The sequence below is a fragment of the Chelon labrosus genome (assembly GCF_963514085.1).
Source record: "Chelon labrosus genome assembly, chromosome: 14".
Lineage (NCBI taxonomy): Eukaryota > Metazoa > Chordata > Actinopteri > Mugiliformes > Mugilidae > Chelon > Chelon labrosus.
In genome coordinates, this window is record NC_140347.1 from 12,949,065 (window position 1) to 12,968,533 (window position 19,469).

A 19,469-nucleotide genomic window follows, 5' to 3' on the forward strand; every position below is an offset into this window, starting at 1 on the left:
AATTTACGTAAGCGCTTCTGTGCATGTGTGTGTGTGTCTGTGTGTATGTTTCATACTTGAGGCAGGGCATGTTGCCTCCGTCAGAGTTGTTGCTGCTGGTGGAAGGGTGTGAAGGTGAGCAACTCGTCTGAGGGGACGCGCCAGGTGTGGGAAGCGCTGATGTCTGTTCACCCCCGCCATCTGGAGACTCCATGTCGTTCAGCTCATACTGCATTCGCACCTCTAGTAGCTGCATGAGGACACGCACGCACACAGAGGTGCACATTAAGAACATTTACGGAAGAGGAGATCACAGAAATCACAATAAAGGTATATAATTCTCATACACAACAATTCCTCTGAGGATATACGACAGTGAGTGACAACCGCATGCGTTAGCGGAGTCACTTTGAAGATAAGGATTTGTTTGACGTGTGTGTGTGCATGTGTGTGTGGGCAGATTGAGAGTCAAAGAGGTCCTCCAATGCTGAAATATTCCATTCCTTCTAAGTCCTCCTTCAAGCTACCCCCCTTTGCAACCTCCGCCTCCGCAGAGACACACGCAACTGCTAAACTCACACATACACGCACAATGCTCATAAGCTCTCTCGCTTTTTGCATTTTGTCTCGTCTCATTAGCCCCAGTGACATGTGGGAGTGAAGAGCGATCGGCGGCCTTCTTCAGATCGTCTCTCCCGCCTGTCGTCGTCCTACCTGACCTCAAGCTTCTGCGAGGCTGTAGAGAGGTGTTTGAAGTTCTTCGCTACCACTGTCTTCCAACAGTCTTCGCGGATACTTTTTACCGTTTGTTTGCGGCGAGAAAGGATTTGAATATTCACAGCAAATCCCCCAAAGAGCATCGGCAAAACACATCACCGCCCACACGCGATGATTGACAAGCGATATCTGTGAAGTCTGGCGTAACAAAGCAATGAGCAATAAACTGTTGCCAGACTCACGAATAAATACAGTCGGTTTCCAGTTTTAACGCTCCACTGCGACAGACGATGACCAGCAGCAGAAACTGCACGCATGCATCCGCTCTGTTGCAACATATCAGCCGTGACACAGATTAAACTGCTTTTCTCTTTATTTCAATTAACACCGACTCCCATCACGGCGCCATTAGCACTTATGTCTCTACCAAAGCAGATTATAATGACGGTCTAAGCTTTGCTTGTTCACTGCTCTGTCTGTTGGCATGGCAACCATACTGCCTTTGACTAGGCAGATCTTCGATTACATGTGTGTGTGTGTGTTTGTTTGCGCACGTGTCTCGGCATTTTAAAGCTGCAGAGAAAGTGAGCGGTGAGGGCGATTCACAGCAAACACGAGCAAAATGTTTGGGCTTTCGGGGTTTCTTCTTCGTGTGCTGTATGGTTGTTTGGAAAAGGAAATAATGTTCAAGATTGAAAGCCCACCTGCACCACCTCAGTAGTTACTTCCAGCTTGCTGAAGCGGTAGATGATAACGTTGGCTGACACGCCGGCCACACACAGCATCCTGCTCTCGGGGCACCAGGCCATGATCTGAATGGCAAAGGGGTCTTCGTCCGACACCTCAGTGCTGCCCTTGTCCTCCTTGGACCGATTTCTGTCAAACACCTTGGCTGTTTTGAGCTTATAGAGCACCTGGAGCATTACTAGAAAAAAAGAGAGGATGGGAGAGAAAGCATCACTTGCAATCTAGGGATAGCAGGCTCCCTGAATCCAATGCTTAAGCAGGCAATGCAGTGTTTTGAACATGACAGTACGATGGAATCTAAATCAAAATTATTTGGTTTACATTAGAAAAAAAGCACAACTTACTTGCAGAGGCATCCCAGAACTTCACAGTTCCATCAGCATGCCTGGACAAGAGAGACAAAAAGAGAACTGTTGAAGGAACACGTGAAAGATTAGTTTCAGAGTTCTAACTCTGTTGTCTTAGAACAAAAGAAAGGGTTTTAACTTTACATTTCAGTCCAATTTGTAAGATCTGTAGACATAAGTGTATAATATGAGTCAAATAAACTCTTCATTTGGGGACAAAATCAGGAAATACATATTTTTATTTTGTATTCACCAAATAATCCTGTATCCCAACCACAGGTCCCTCTTTTAGAACTGAATGAGTGTTTTATAAATTCAAAGATTGTTTAGCCAGAAGATGACGAGGCCGTACACTAAATGGCCTAAAGTATTTGGATATCCATGTTAGCCCCTTAGTTCAGGTAATGGAAATCTTAATGCTTTAGCATATCAATAGATTTTAGACAAAAGTCTAAAGGGCTCCTGCTTCGGGGCAGAAAACCACTGAATTCACGCCACCATTCATTTTTCGACATTTACATAGTAATGACGTGATGTCCACCTCCTTTTGGCCTTGCAAAGGAGGTGAACTGTGTTGTTCACGCACTGATAGTTGACAGTTTCTTTGTTTAATGTCACAAAAAATGATCATGTACTTTGGGTGTCACATTCTCAGTGCTTCTCCCTATTTAATTTCTCTTCTTTTTTTTTTGTTGTTGTTGTTGCCAAGTGGATTGGGAGATAAATATTTCGCAGGCTGTGGCACTCTTAAGAGAGAGAAAGGAACCCGAACTGAATAGCAATGCTGCACGAAAGGCCGAGGAGCGAGGGAGAGAAACGAGAGGAGCCAGCAGCCTCCTACTGCCAAACCCATACCTCAATGTCACTTCTTCAGTGCGTGTGTTCTGTTAAAAACACCCCTTCTCTCCTTGTTGATGGCACAGAGTAGGATAATGAACATCAAAATGGAGCAAAGTGCACATGATTGGAATATATTAACAGTTGAAAAAAACAAACAAATGAACACAAGCTGCTTCGCTGTGACCCGACAGTGCAGGGGAGGTGAAAGTATTTAGTATAATAACGCTAATGCTAATGAAATCAGTGTCGTCTTACCCAGTGATGATGATCTCTGGGTAGCTCTGTGTGCCTTGACCCCAGTTTCCGCCGCTAATAGGCCATTCCTGGATAGAGAACAGACAGGCTCAACGTTACACCGCTTGAACGAGATACAGTACAAGAACGAGCATGTCAATAAATGCAGTGTCAATAAACACATCGATTCTGGAAACGGATGACGTGATAAAACCGCGAGAGTGCGCCCGGGAAAACAGGCAGGAATCCTTAGAGTATGTCTCTCAGCGTGTCTTGCAATTATACATTATGCACCTCAGTCAGTGCGCGTCTCCATCTGTGCGTGTGTTAGAGGGGGGTTCGGCTTTTGAACACGTTGACACATACAAAGGTCAACGGGATGACTCATGGTGATCTTTATGTGAGAATGCCCTCCTGCGGCTCAGTCAGGCTTTTGCTTAACAAAAAAATAAATAAAAAATTTAAAAAAAAGGAAGAAAGAAGGAGCCAGTTTGGGTCAGTGCATGCTGACATTTCCGACAGAAAGCCAGAACAAGGCGACGGGGGGAGGAACATAAGCATACATAATGGCTGACGGAGCAGGGGGTCTGTCTAAGATGATTCAGGGATAAGAGAAGAGAACGAGAGGAGAGAGGAGGTGTGCAGAGGGAGAAGAGGAGCATCATTAGGTAATATGACGCTGTTATATGGTCCGTTTAGCTTCATGGACATTCAGAAATATACTTTAGCACCACCAAGACTAATTTACCTAAGCTAGATGCGGTTTGTTGCGTTGGTATGAGGAGTGATGTATTAATGTGCCCTTTGAATTGTTCTTGGGGGGCGTGATGCTTAGAGGGTGCAGTGAGGGACATTTACATTTCTAATTTAGACATTTAGCTTTTTTATGACACCTTGTACATAGTCATGAAGGAACACTGCATCCTCGGGATAGTGTCACAAAGTTAAACATCAAGGAATCTGTGATGAGTTATTTTAAGTAATTTTGCAAGAAAAAAACATGCCTTGTTTGCATTGAATCACACCAAGGAGGAGTTAATGATTGTTGTTTCAGCAGAATAATGGTGCGGTCCACTTCTAAGTAGGAAAATTCCACTCCAATGTTCCCAGATTTCTGACTCGGAAAGTCAGATAAACCTCACCAACCCTGACTTCAAAATCCAAGATGGCTGCCCTGAACCTCAACAGTAGAAGAAGCTGTAGCAGTGTACTGTCTGTTAGCTCTTCACACAGTACTGTTTTATCTGTGGACATGTTGCTAAGTCATAATGTGCCGTCGTCGAATGGCATTGCTAATATTGGCTAACCTGGCTAGCGAGCTAACCCCGCTGGCTTGCATCTCGGTTTTCCAACTTGTTTTATAGGTCAACCCCCCGTCTCAACTTCAACTTCGAGGTAAATGGAATGCAACTGTTAATGCCGCCTTGTAACGGAACCCGTGGTTAAACCATAGGAAGACGTTTGCACAAAATTCTTGGCATTTGAGTGGCAACATTAGCTGTAAGCCATGAAAACAGTGCTGCCAGGAGACTGTTGGTGCCACGAGCTTAGCAAGCTAAAACCCTGTTAACTCCATGGAGGAAATGTGGGAGATGTTTTTTTTTTTTTTAATTCAGATAAGAAGCATAAATTAAAACTAACACTAAATCAAGAATAATATTTATCTGGCTTAAACGGTATCTTGTTTCAAGGAAATCTACCTTAGCTCAAAATGTCATTGTTAATTCTGTGCATCTTCATAAAAAACCTGATATTTACCCGTGACGTGTTACAAACGATTTCCTATCAAGGATTCAGAGAAAGACCAACGATATGAAGCATGAAGTTATCCTGTTTATTACCTTTTTGCTGTAGCCCTGTCGTTTCTGCCGTGAGCCAACAGAGTAAAGTGCAGGTATGAGGTCCACAGGGCAGTCAGCAAAGTACTCACAGCAGGTCACGGGAGACTCGTGGATAGTCAGAGGATAGGGGTTCTCGAATATGGGGTAACTGTTTAAAAGAGAGCACAGAAAAAGCTAAAGCTACTCCGGCTACGATGAGTCCATTATTCCTGCTCAGCTTGCTTGGAGTTGGTGTTCAACATATAGTGGGCAGTGACTAAATATCATGAATTATAGGCGATGTAATGTAAGATGCATCATAATATAAAGAAGAGTGCAATAAATAACGGAGATAACAAGCACTAATATTTTAGCTCACGTTAAAGAGACAAAAGACAGACTCACCCGTTTTGTGCAAGGTCGATCACCACTAAATCCTTCTCAAGAAGGACCACCACCGCGTAAGGTTCCTGAAAATCTACAAAAAAGGAACACGCCGAGACAAGTAATTCATCATACCGCACTTTAATCAGTCTCGTAATTCCCCCAGAAAGAACTCCCCTGAAATCTGCAAGCCTCACGGGAAGAATTCCTCACACTTTATTCGACAAATCACACCCATGCCCTGAAGATGATTGGATAGGAAAGCGCAACACTTTCCTTTTATTAATGCATGTGATTTATAACTGTGGGGGATATTGCTCCGGCTGAAATTTGTATCAGTCTGATTTGAAAATTTCATATTCCACCTTAAGATGGGACCTTTAAAAATAGACTGCTAAAACTGAAACTGTTAAATGAATTAATTGTCTATAACTTACACGACGTATAAGAGATTGTCTCTACACTATACAGTACTGCTTAGTTTTGGAGTGAATGCAGCTACGAGAGATTGTTTAATACTGACCACTTGTCCAGTGGAGAGTTTCCCGCGATTGTGTTTGCCATTGTACTGGCAGCCACTTAACCGGAGCAGCTGGGAGCTAAAAGCCTCACTAAAGAGGAGCTTGCCAAAATTTATGGGAAAGAAAAGAAATACAAAACTGCCTTTCTAATCTCAAATCGCTTGCTGCTTTCAGGCTTTGTCCGGACCCAGTGCGGTCATAAAGCACCAGCGTTTGCATTATGTCTAGACGGTTAGACTTCCTCATTTTTTATTAGATTTTACACACACACCACAATTCATATAAGTAGTACTCTGAGGGCGTGTGGTTGCGAGCTGGTCTGTAAAAAGTCTGATCGTGTAAGCCGAGGTTAAAACGTCGTCCTTCTGTTGCTTCCCTGGTTCTGGTCAACGAGCGACTCACATCCTGTACGCACGATGTGTTAATCAAGTTAAAATAATGGAGGAAATTAGTTTTGGCTCTGAATAGGACACAAATAGCATCTAAGTAATGAAGATTAAAATACAAAGCATGTGAGTATTACTTCATCTAACAAGGAATTTAGCAACATATGATGCCTTTTTTGTGCTCAATTTCAGATGAAGTTCATTACTTTCATTAGTAATAATGAGAAATGCAATGAGATGTGTCTGAAAGCTTAGTGAATGGATCTTGTACCTGTCTGCCTGATCTTACATAAATTCTGATACTGCGCGATACTTCGTTTCTCCTTTCAAACACACTGGTGCACACACTACATTTAGGAATGCAGCACCGTCTGCAGTCACATCATCATGGATTATCAACCTCCCCTGCACACCAAAGATGGTTTAAAGGGGAACTACTGTTTTTTACAACCTGGACCTTATTTCTGGAATAAAATACAATCGTTTACTCGCCCATATAACTTTGTTGTAATTTGCACTCGTTTAGGAAATAATTGGATCGACGTATATCCATATAGTGGGAGTGACTGGGGCACCGAGACGCAGCCAGTCGTTTACTCACACATATAACTTTTGTGTCATTTGCACTTGTTTAGGAAATAATTAGATCAACGTATATCCATATAGTGGGAGTGAATGGGGCACCGAGACGCAGCCTCTAAATAACACATTATCTGCTGCGAAACTCGTTATTTCACCAATATTTTGTTATGATACGCTAGTGCTATTCGCCGTTGAGTCCGGAGTTACCTGTTATCATCATCCTGGGTCTGTAGATTGACCTACAGACCCCGGATGATGTCTTCTGACCTGGACAATGTCATATCTGAGCGCTGTGCGCAACCGCAACAGTTGACTTGTTTACCTATAATTTACAACTGCTGCTTTTTTTGCAACATGCCTGAATATTTTTCCGATTCTGAGGATGTGGACGAACACTAACTCCGGACTCAACGGGGAATAGCACCTGCGTATCATAACAAAATATTGGCGAAATGAAAGAGTTTCATGGCAGATAATATGTTATTTAAAGGCTGCGTCTCGGTGCCCCAGTCACTCCCACTATATGGATATACGTTGATCTAATTATTTCCTAAACAACTGCAAATGACACAAAAGTTATATTGGTGAGTAAACGACTGTATTTTATGCCAGAAATAAGGTCCAGGTTGTAAAAAACAGTAGTTCCCCTTTAAGCAAGTAACACCCAATCAGGCAGACATACATTGTGTAATCCACAGACGCAGAAATAAATGTCCATTACCAAATGAAATCAGCGGAGAGAGACATCAGGTTGCCAGTGACATAATGAAGTCACCATTGTTACATAACCTCACTAATCCTTCCCACAGAAGCAGAGATTACTGCACATGCTGGATTATATATACATGCAAGATCCCATAAGATGCACTTGTTTTAGCTGTTGACTCCCCAATACAGGAAATCGGTTATTAATATCGTTTAGACAGAGGGCTATTGTGTACAGAGGGATGAAGTGAAAATAGAACATTCTGTGCGTGAGATAATGAAACTGAAAGGTACGATCCCCTCGGGAAATTTGATATTTATTACAGAAATGCACTACAACACGGGCGCAAGCAATTCGACATAATTAAAAAAGCGGAACGGGGCCTGCGTATTTGAGTCTGAAAGGAGGATGAGACATCTCGGGGATGTTACAAAAACAAAAGGTAAACACACCGGATACACTCACCATTAGGATATGGGGTCTCACAGAGAGTGAGGAAGTCTACTATAGGGTAGTCCATCTCCAGCACAGCTGTACTCTTCCCGTGCATTACCGTCAGACAAGGCCGCCGGCCCACGGTGTCATAGGACAGACCACCGGACAAGATTATGAAGGGCTCCCTGACACACAAACACAGGCATAAAAAAAAAAAAAAGAGAGATTTTATTTAAGACTGCACACTAAACATCTTTGAATAATGTATATTCTCATACATCAAACATTAATGATGTTTAATATAACAAACAAGTAAACGCAGTCACATTATGACTTGCCTCAGGCCTTTAGCATAATGTGCTAGCTAGAAAATATGAGTTTGTTCCCCGGTTTATTTATCGCTCATATTGCAAATAAATAACAGTCTAATAGCTAAGTAGAAAGAGTGGCGGCTCGGTGACACAGGACTGAATTATGGGTAGCTCCGTATCCAAGCCAAGTGCACATTTGCAACTCAGACTGCCTCTTTAACCCCTATAAAAAAAATAAAAAAAACCTTGTTGTGTCTCCTGTCACAGGCGTGTATAATTAAACATATTCATGCCCGGGAATGTGTGCTAGAGGATGGAAGTTTGTGTGTGTGTGTGTTTGAGAGAGAGAGAGAGAGGAAGAGGGACGCTACCCATTTCTAGTTGTTTTGTACTCCACTTTAAGAATTGGTTTACAAGGCTCTGGCTTCTTCCCGTCCTTGGGCTGTTTTCCTAAAATAGAACAAACAGAAGTTACTTTAGTTTCCCAGTTCACTCCTCCTTCACCTCCTCTCTTCTCGTTTCCCCCGCCGTCTAATTTTTATTTATTTTCTCTCCCCCCAGAAGGGGCACTTAAAATGCTGCACTGAATGGTATAGCCGGACAATAACAGAAGTCCACTCGTCAGAGGAAGGGTGGGGGCAAATGCAGGGGCGGGGACATGCAAAGAAGGTGTGAGGATCATGGATGACTTACAGCAACCATCTATTCAAACCTTTAGGGATGTCAGTGTGCTCGCTAACCCTAACCCTAACCTGAGCGTATTTTTGTATCGCAACACCCAGTAAATGGTCGAATATGTCTCAACTTTTACAAAAGATTTGAGAGTGAGCGTCAGTGCCTGTTACAGAAGGCAGGTCGGTCTAATAAAGAACTTAATGACTACATCTAAATAACAGATATCTAAAAAAGACAATTGAGGGAGGACTTATACGCCTTATGTAATCCTGTCAAAGGAATTTGCATAATTGACTATTAAATACCAAACTAATTATGCATGCAGCAGTGGGAGAAACAACTAATTAAAAAGCCTGTGTGGTGAAATCCTTTCTGCAATCCCCTACACACAAAGCCAGCTTGAGGAAAAAAATAAAAAATAATGGTTTGGAAGTTTTTTCTCCTCCTTTGATTTAATTCCTTTCTTTGTTCGCCTTTTCGGACTCTCTTGCTCTTTGTCCGGACGACGCCGTCTATTTCTTTTCAGTCCTTTATCTGGGTGAATTGTCAAAGTGCTCTGCGAGGTGAGTAGGTGTGCGTGCATGCGTGCGGCGGCGGGGGGGCAGAGGAGTATGGATTAAAATACATCTTCAAAAGAGCAGACGCGCTTCCTGTAGGAAATAAACAGAGCGCGGCAGAGCTAAAGTTTGCAGACCCAAAGTAAAGCAAACAGAGGCGGGACATAATTGAACTGAGAATAATCTTCCAGCTGAAATGAGGAAACAACGAGGGGGCCGTGCGTAGGGGGAGTCACGAGGGATGGCTGCACATGAGAGTCGGATTGATAGCTGGCAGAAGGCACTGGGACAGTGCATTGTAAAACTTGGGCAATACTATAAGACCCTCAAGTATTCGGACCATGCAGAATCATGTTTTTTTTAGACGTAATAATCTAACAAATACAGACATCAAAGAACTACTGTCAACGAAGGCTGATTGCGACTACCGATTGCAAAGACTGTCGCCAACAGCCAACCAAGAAGGCTAGGAGTAGCTACAAACTGCTGTACAGAGCTGGTCTTTCCTGAAACATGCTCATGATCAGTCGGTCTACAGTTTATGGACTTTGGATGATCTCGCCATTGTGAAAAGCCCTTTGAATTTATCCGAACGGGCAGAGAGATGTCCCTCAACGACTCATTCCACCGCAGATCCAACAGGCTGAATAGGCTGAAATGCCGGCGACAAGGGGTCCAACTTGCGCCAAAAGTTGCAGGACATGCTGAAAAAACCAGGGTCACAGATGGCCCAACACCAGAAAACGGCCGAGCATCGGCTTGGTGTGTCACGGCCCTTAGATTTATCTAAGGCAGGCCTCTGTGGAAACACTTAGAAGTCTCTCCACTGTCCACGGAAAATCAGTTTATTACAGAATATGATTCTGTGACATAGAAACTAACAGTCTCTCTGAGGAAAAGTGTTAAAATGCATGGGGTTCTTACTTATTATTACCAAACCTTGGTAAGTTGAGGTTTTGTACATGTAAAAATAAATATAGAATACAGAAAAAGCTGGGATTCATCCAGGTATCGTACAATGAGACAGTCATGCTCCTGTCCGTGTCTGTGTCTTTACCCTCCACAAGCATTCAGTATGAGCCCTGTATATGATTTCAGACATGGCCTACATATGAGTGTGATTTGTGTGTGTGTGTGTTCACCTCCTTACCGTGCGGTGTGATTGTCTGTATGGGCTTGCCCTGGCCTCTGACGTTCCATATGGTCAGAGTTCCATCTGAGTGACTGCAAATGAACTGCTTGCCCTCGTGATGCCAGGCAACCGAGTGGATAGCCTAGGAAACAAGAGGCAGGAGGGCGGGGGGGTGAGGGTGACGGCGGTTCAGCGGGATGAAAACATCGAGGGCGCTTGTTGCATTGCCGCAGCCACACGGCACATGATATTCGCATGCGGTTTTAAAGGCAGTGACTTGGCACTCTTGGGCAGATGGTGAAAGTGAGATTAAAAAGAGTGCCCGGATTCAGGTGCAGCTGCTTCCTCTAATGAGGAAGGGTTCACATGAAAAAGGACTACACACATTTTGGTTGAGGAAAGAACTGTGTCTTCAACATGCAGTAAAATAAAATATAGGTCATCCTACGTCAGTTGGAGATATGGATTTAAGATCACTGATGTAAGATCAAATTAAACCATTTAATAATTAATCTAGTCCAGGGATGTCAAACTCACTTTAGTTCAGGGGCCACATACAGCTCATCTGATCTCTAGGGGGCCGGACCAGTAGCATAATAGCAGAATAATTTATAAAAAAGTACACTAAGAAAATCAACAATCATTTTACGAACAACCTGAAGGATCATTAGGATCAGCAAATACTTTTATAGCGAAAGCCAAGAGCTTTCTACGTAATTTTTGCACTTTGCAAATACATCACACGGGCCAAACTGGAGTCTCAAGAGGGCTGGTTTTGGCCCCCGGACCGTATGTTTGACACCCCTGGTCTAGTCCATGCGGCCAGCTTAAAAACAAATTAGATGTTGAGCTTTGGTTTTGTCTGCCCACACCCATTTTGTCAACACATTATCTTAGAAAAACGTAGAGGCAGAAATGTGCACTTGGAATCAAGAAGGAAATAAAACTTAATTTGGTGGTAAAAGATCAAAGACCCTGTGGCCCTTTAAAGCATGCTTTTGGCCTCAACAAGATATCTATGTGAGGCACAATTTGACACAAATATCTAATAAGATAAATGCGTAAGCAATGAGATTTTATATCCCCAATAAATGGAAGGGTCAATTTCACATTCTTCTCAATTAAATTCTTCACATGTATGGATGTTGACATACACTGCTGTAAACCGCAGGACTCAAAAACAAGTGCAAGTTTGATAAAGGAAAGGAGGGAAGATTAATTACAATTCTTATGTCTATAGTATTAACAGGAAAAGTAAGAGATGACCTTTAGCCTGGCCTTCAAAATCCTAAAATAGGGCATGCCATGTGAACAACTAAAGTACAAAATGGAGATACAGATCTTTCATGCAGAGAAAAGCTAACAGATAAAGGGAATAATAAAGAAAGACGGGCACAGGGAGGGAGATGCTGCCCTCTCTGTCCTCGTCTTTCCCATCAACCGAGCGGTCCCGTTGCCGCTGTAAGCGTGGCTCGTGATGATTTATCTACTGACAAGAAATCACTGAAAACACAAACACATCATGACCAAAAGTATGCCAGTAAAGGTCAGCCTTGCTTATTGATGCCCTTTTCATAGCTGATAATTAAAGCCGGCAAACATTTTGACATTACCGAAACACGATGACACGGCGCACGGTGCGGAGCTCGGAGCGGCTCCAGAAGTAGTTTTACAACATTCATTTTCACTCACGGACGTGTCTTACCAGAACACCTACAGCATCTGAAATATAGCCCACCACAAGTCTAGCGCTCCGTCAGGGTGAAGTTCTGTCTCTCTCAGATAAATATTAGCCTCTGACATGAGGTTATCTCGTCTGAAAAATGCATCTTGGTCATGCTTAGGGACTGATTTAGTGCTTCTGCCTTCCAAAATCTAAATCTGAAGCTCCCTTCATTGTTTAAGTGTGAACCTGCCACCGGTCCAGGTCGCCTTGTCTCTTGAATACTTCTACCTGTCTCACATCGCTCATTTGAAGTGATTGATTGCCTCGCTGTCAATGCCGATGTGAGCGCACGCTCAGGCTAAGTCAATCTCTTCCAATTGCAATTTGTTTAGGTGTATATCAATTTAGCCTTCAGTGTGTCATTAATCATAAATTGTGCTGCGTGTCGGGCTCCTCAAAATCTGCTGAGATTTTAAGAAAGTAAGCAAGATGTGGAGAGTAGTAGAAGATTGTGCTTATGTGCAACCGGTGATTCACTCACCACATACTTAAACTGTGTTATCTTATACTAGGGGTCTTCAACGTTTTTCAGGTCAAGGACCCCCAAACTGACCCCCCCTACTATATATAGTGTATAAAATATTAAACTGAGACTGTCATGTATAAACGTACCTTGTTATTGTGCATTCAATACTAAGCTATTCAAATAATACACAGGTTCATATGTTCACGGTTTTATTTTAGACATGTGCAAGGTACTGTGAGTAGGGAGGCCGTACTGCTGCCATTTATAAAAATACCTTGGTTTTTGGTCGAGTTACAAAATGATTCATTTTGGCTCGTAACGATGTCCATTCACTTGGCATAATAATATACTGGCCACAGTAGCTGGCTGTTGTGGATAAGAGCTGCAGTGTTTTAGGCAGAAATATCTCAAAAATGATTGCACAAGGATTCGTAGGTGAAGAAAATGTTGTTGTTTACAAAGGTGTCTTATTTTCAAATAATACTGCAATGTGCGTCTTTGTGTCAACTGTCAACTCATCTTAGTCAACTGAGGACTGAATAATGGGGGTGTGCCATCTAAGGTACCTCACGATTCGATTCGATTACGACTCAGGGTGCTACGATTCGATTATTCAGCGATTATCGCAATTATTACGATTATCGCGATTATTACAATTATCGCGATTTTAGATGCATCTTTTTTTCCCCATTCAGGATTTCTAGTTTTCTCACTCCGTGGCTACTTCATATTTTTAAACAAGGTATTTGTCAGTATCCATTAATTAAAGTAACCAAACAAATTTAACGCCATTATCTTTTATTTAGGTCAAACCACCAAATGATCCAACATATTTTCCACCTTGGAACCAATAGGAAAATAGTGTGCCTTTAGCAGCGGCCTATAAGCTCTCGGTCAATCAAGGGGAACCTGACAGAGCCAACATGTAACATGTGGCGTTCCAATTGGTACAGTAGCAATACGGGTGGGTCCTCCTCTTTGTGTGCAGGAGGCTTGGAGGGACGGGTCCAGGCTAGTCTTGTGATATGAGTGAACCGGTGCCCGGCTTGTGAGAGCTCTAGACATGTGCATCTCTGATCGAAAGATAACATCTTCTTCCTCCATTTATCCATTCACTACAATACGGTGAATTCATGTTAATGTGTATTTTAAAACGTCTTAATTTAAGACACGGATCCCCCTGTTGAAGACCTCTGATCAATTAAAATGCGCAGTTCTTTCCGTTCAATTGATTTTCTGATTAAGACATGTGGATTATACCAATATTAGTCAGGTTTCAGGGGTATTCTTTGGACATTCAGAAGATTCAACTCTGGTCCACGTGCCTTGCCTTGCCAGTTTGCAGCATTTGCCTGTTAATGGGGTACAAATGTGTGTCCTAGAAAAAAGCTCACAGTTATGGCCAGAAGGAGAAACACACTTACTTTAAACATTATGAAAGACTTGGATATCTGAATCTTTTAGGATACGCGCATATTTGGCAATGCTGCATGAAAACATGAATATTAGTGGAATATTCATGTTCGTCATCCACATAAACACCTTAGTTGGAAAATTGTCTATTGTTTGGCTAGTAATAAGTGTTCTTTGGTTATGGGGTCTTATTTTCTGTCACGAGGACTGCTTGCTTAAAGATCATTAAGCATGATGACTAATGGCTTAGGTGTCTTTCTGTTTCAGCCGATGGCAGTGGTGAAGGGAACGTGGTGGGGATGGTGGGATGCAGCAGCTCAGGAGGAGAGATACTTTGTCAGTGATGTTTTGCCAGAAGTGATTCACTGGTGCGCAGTGCCAGGTGGCGTGGATGTAGTTATCACAGGTGTCCTGAATGCAGTGTGAACAAATTTCTGGTTCTGTAAAATGTTTCCCATCCCACGCTCAGGAAATGAATTATCCAAGACTAAGTAAGCTGTACTATCAATTATATAGACAATGTATTCTTGGGGATGTAAATCCCCACAGTTGGCACCAGGATGTGACTGACTGCCAGTGTTGTTACCGTTACACTTATGGATAAAGGATAGACATTAATGATCTCGGTTACAATTAGATATGCTGATATGCTGATATTCAGGAAAATGCCAAAACTCATCAGACTTTTAACGGAAACTCAACAGCAACGGATTTTTAGACAAAGTTCTAGGAATCCGTCAGTGCATTGTGCGCTGTGACAGTCCCAATAGGCAACAATGCACTGGGCATAATTGGCAAATGAGCGGGGTAATTGAAACACATGGTACGCATCAAATCAAACAATACCAATTAAAAAGACTAATTTCATGATTTATTACATTGGGTCAGTCTTCACAGATTGGTCTTTGGCGGGGATGAGAGAATTCAGTCAACACTTATTACAATCACACAAAAGCTCCTCACACACACAGGCCGAGAGACACACACACATTCTCAGCAAAGGCAATAATAAGCAAATTAACTGACACTGGTGAAGGAATACAGACGTGATTATAATCATGGATATGAAACAGGCTTAGTTGGAATAGCTTTTATTAGTATAGTGTCACAATGGGACCCAAGACAACCCTGAAGTACCAAAGACACACACAAAGATATCTATCTATCTATCTATCGCTCTATCTATCTATCTATCTATCTGTCTGTCTATCTGTCTATCTGTCTATCTATCTATCTATCTTGACATAAAGTACATTAATTTCCAAGAGACTCACTATAACTATATCCATAGCTAATATTTGCACAATGCTGTTAATCACAATATCCAGACTTGAGCTTTTTGTTCCCAAACTTGAGTCCTCAGAATATGATTGTGTACCCAAATTTATGTCTCCACAACATATCGTAATTGTGTGTGTGTGTGTGTGTGTGTGTATGTGTGTGTATTGTACGTGAACTTTTCCACAAAGGGGTTCTCATAATGGTAATTTGGCTCAAGTAAGAACAAAATCTACAGCAAAACATCCAAACAAAAAAACAAAAATGGCTTAATCTCAAAAAATAACCACTTGAGGGCAAAATGTCAACAGTCATTCCCAGAAAACCATCTATTTTTTGTTTCAGTGAAAACTATCTTGTTTTTGTGTCGCCACTGTTATATAAGCCCCGAAACAAACAAGCGCCAGTGGGCTTCTATTTACCAATTAAGACCGTTTCTGCATTAAAGAAATGATCATTGTTCATGATATGAGCTATTTTAGTTTATTATGTCAAAGTAAACCTGAAATGTTTTTGAGTTTTAGAGGTACATGGGAGTGGAGAGTTTTACCCCCGATGTGGTTTTAGAAAAACTTCTATGATCTTCTGACTTTCTTTATCAGACAAACAAAACAGTTCAACAGTTCAACATTAAAGGCTTGCAAAAGGATGTCAAGCATTCCCAACATTCATAGTGCAATTTGTTTAATGACTATTTAAAGACTGGTCATTTATTGTGTTAATGGTAAACATTGCATCTACTGGACAACGAGCTGTTAGCTTGCTAATATGCTAAGCTATTAATTTATTACGTTTATACAATCATTAACTCACCCATATAACTCAACAGGGATTAGCACTAGCGTATCATAACAAAATATTGGTCAAATGAACGAGTTTCGCAGCAGATAATACGTTATTTAGAGGCTGCGTTTCGGTGTCCCAGTCACTCCCACTACATGGATATACGCTGATCTAAATATCTTACAAACGACTCCAAATGACACCAAAGTTATATGGGTGAGTAAACGATCGTATTTTATGCCAGAAATAAGGTCCAGGTGATAAAATGGTAATTCCCCTTTAACAACAAACTGTTAGCTTGCTAATGTGCTAAACTATGAATTTATTGTATTTATGGTAAACACTGCACCTCCCTAACATCAAAACATATGTATGGTAAACATTGACAATAAACTGTAAGCTTGCTAACAAGCTAAACGATAAATTTATTATATTGATTTTAAATACAGCACCTGCATCAAAATATTAGCTTGGTAGTGTGCTAAACTACTGATTCATTCTGTTTTAAGTAAACTTTGCACCTGCTTAACATCAGCACGTGGATATTGTTAGGGTAAGTGGGTTAGCATGCTAACCTTGCATTATAGCTTTGTAGAGCTATTAGCAAGACTGTCAACATTTTGTCTTACTGCACTGATAGTAAAAGAAAATACCTTTATATTTCAGAGGTTTTATTTATAAACACTACTGTGCACTATACATGTCAAGTTGTGTAACATGCATCGAAAGTTATCACCCTGGACCACAGCGCTTGACTGACTGAGCAAAATTATCCCATAATGACCTTTTCAACATCTTTTTGTTAAGAACACACATTAGCAGTGTGGAGGGTCGCCGTTTTTGTGTCTTGTTTTAATAAGAAGTCTTGCGACAATGTTAGCATTATGAATAACATCAAATTCATCCTGATGGATAGTGCCCCACAGAGACTGACCATCGTATTAAGAATGATAGCCTATCAACTAATGGATATCACAAGACTTGCCAAATGACCCATCAGCTATGAACAGTTATCTATTTGAATTCTCAACAGGTCTTGGGGGGAAAAAAACACTTTCAAATGAAGCCAGACTCATGTCAGATAGAGTTTGCAAATAATTTGTAGCACTTGCTTTTAAACCTCTTAGACAACCAGATGGAAGGGATTTACTGCAAGAGGACGCATTAACTGAAGACAGCAGAACTTGCCACGGGAAATTTGTAGTAGTCTTGTCTTTCTAGTAATAAGTGTACTGTCTCTTGTAGAGAATCTTGCCGGAGCCTAGGTTGTTACCGTTTTACATCTGACTCAACCTGCATCCAGCGTTGTAAAGAGTGCCAGGTTGTTTTGCGGCATTAATTCTGGTATGAAATATGTTAATGTTGTAAATTTCATCACAGCCGATGCAGGCAATCGTGGTATTTCTAGGAAATGAAGTAATTAAAGCTTAGTGGGAATAATTTTGCATACTTTTACTGTGTTATTACGACCCTTCATTAATAGCTGTGAGAATTACAGCTTGCTCCTGGGCAAATTAAAGTAAACATTCAACCCCTCTGTTTGTTTGTTTTTTGGTTTTTTTTTACGTATTGGTGCAAATCTCGACGAACCATGGCGTGGGTTGTATGTGTTCATGCAGTTACGTGTGCACAAACATTCTTGGTTATCACAGTCACACTAGAGGTATTGCAGTGCAGTCTAGCGCACAGGCAGACCTATCTCCACAGTTCTGTGTCGGAGCCGGAAGACATGCTTTCTGCACTCATTATCATTCTGGGACACGGGGAAAAAACACTCAGGCTTATGTGTATTTCTTTACTCACAATCGTCTTGGGCAGCGCTAAGCCCGGGATGCAGCAATGTTGGTAATACTAAGAACTTGTTTTAAGTGGAATCTGAACATAAGGAGGTGCCTGATTGTTGTCATTAAAATGGCTTATTTCCACCAAAAGTAAACGCCAGTCAGACGGTGAAAGAGTGTCTACTGTGTGATACAAATTTTACTGATAAAGATAATTTGGTAATCTCGCCCTAGAGGTGAAGCCTGCCTGTACTTCAACCCTGGAGGAGCTCACTGGACTCATTAAAGTAGAAGTGTAGGGGATCATTACAACTCTCGAGTCAATGTCACAGGCGCATGCATTTGCTAGAGTACAAATATGTAGCAAATAAGCTACAGCTGATGAAGAACGTCTCTGTAAGCCAGAAAACAATGTAACATCATTCCTTGTAGATCTTTACAGGCCCTAAATAACTTCATTGCACACTCAAATCTGTGTCAAAACCAGACATTTTCAGCACATGGCAGTGTTTCTCACAATATTTTTGTGATACCTAATTATGATGCTATCCCACCTACTAAAAACAATTAATGCAGTATATGAAATGTCTGCACAAACAACAAGATCATGCGTTTTGTATCAGTCCGTCTTCAAATTACCGTAATGACGTGTATGTTGGACTTAGCGACGCACAGCAGCAGCCTGTGCAGTTCATCCACATGTATACTAAACAAAAGGCTGTGGAGACACGGCATTCTATGGACAATTGTATGTAAGATTAAATAAAGCATCAGCAAACAAAACGAATTCATAGGAAGCCGCTGACTTTCAACCTAACTTTGCTAGCTAGCTCTTATAAAGTTTAGCTAGTTCACGTTACGTCTGGAGTGATTTCCTCCGGGTTTTGACCAGCTCTCTTAAAATCATTTTAAACCTCCATGATCTAAAAAACCAAGAGCACAAACACTGGATTTCAAACGGTGGCGGTAATGTAAATCTTTATTAGTGAACAACCAAATAGCTTCACATGCTACTTGAGTTCTGTAAGTTGTCCGAGCCATTCTCTCGGTCAGGTTAAATTCAAAACTGAGCACGTGAGCGACCGGTTTGTAGGGAGGAAGCTTTGGAGAGGAGAGGGCAATAGGAAAAATTACACCCTGGCGGGCCTCCATAGTGTTACCATTGCATGGGAAACACTGCATAGGTTTCTAGATCAGAGGATGTTCTCGTTGTTGCATGTAGCAAAGGAAATATGGAAAAACGGCAACACGCTGATAGCGAAACAGGTGAATAACGTAAAATAGGTGCCCAGTGGCGCCCTTTATCCTAGGTGTTTACATCCAGTGAGTAAGACTCTATTAGAGGTAACCATAAAGCAATAACCACAAAGAAACCAACATAGAATGAGTCTGGTCTGGCTGTATCATTTACCATTTATCAGGGCTGGACTGAGTCTAAGGTGTTGAGTCAGACAGAGCAGAGTGAAGCAGGGTCAGGGTGACGGATGCTCTCCGGCTAGCACTCACTGGAAACCCATATTGCTGATCCACCGCTAATAATAGACAATCCATTGAAAGACACATAGTGGAGAGCGTGCTCTCTCAGCTCTCCGAGAGCTTGTAAAATCCAAAGTTTTATTGCCTCTGCTGTTCGTCTGAACTCCGCTACA

At 41.7% G+C, this 19,469-nt stretch overlaps 1 protein-coding gene across 5 annotated transcripts in view; it reads right to left on the minus strand.

Annotated features, from left to right (window-relative positions):
* stxbp5a (syntaxin binding protein 5a (tomosyn)) overlaps window positions 1–19,469 on the minus strand; it is a gene marked incomplete at its 5' end in the record, with an annotated part of 91,571 nt that overhangs the window by 13,215 nt on the left and 58,887 nt on the right. For all 5 annotated transcript variants that reach the window (XM_084560402.1, XM_084560401.1, XM_084560400.1 and 2 more), the window contains 9 exons: window positions 57–229; window positions 1,401–1,621; window positions 1,788–1,828; window positions 2,886–2,953; window positions 4,706–4,853; window positions 5,090–5,162; window positions 7,729–7,883; window positions 8,381–8,451; window positions 10,384–10,515. In XM_084560402.1, the coding sequence (XP_084416528.1) occupies window positions 57–229; window positions 1,401–1,621; window positions 1,788–1,828; window positions 2,886–2,953; window positions 4,706–4,853; window positions 5,090–5,162; window positions 7,729–7,883; window positions 8,381–8,451; window positions 10,384–10,515 (1,082 nt within the window). The remainder of the gene's footprint in view (window positions 1–56; window positions 230–1,400; window positions 1,622–1,787; window positions 1,829–2,885; window positions 2,954–4,705; window positions 4,854–5,089; window positions 5,163–7,728; window positions 7,884–8,380; window positions 8,452–10,383; window positions 10,516–19,469) is intronic.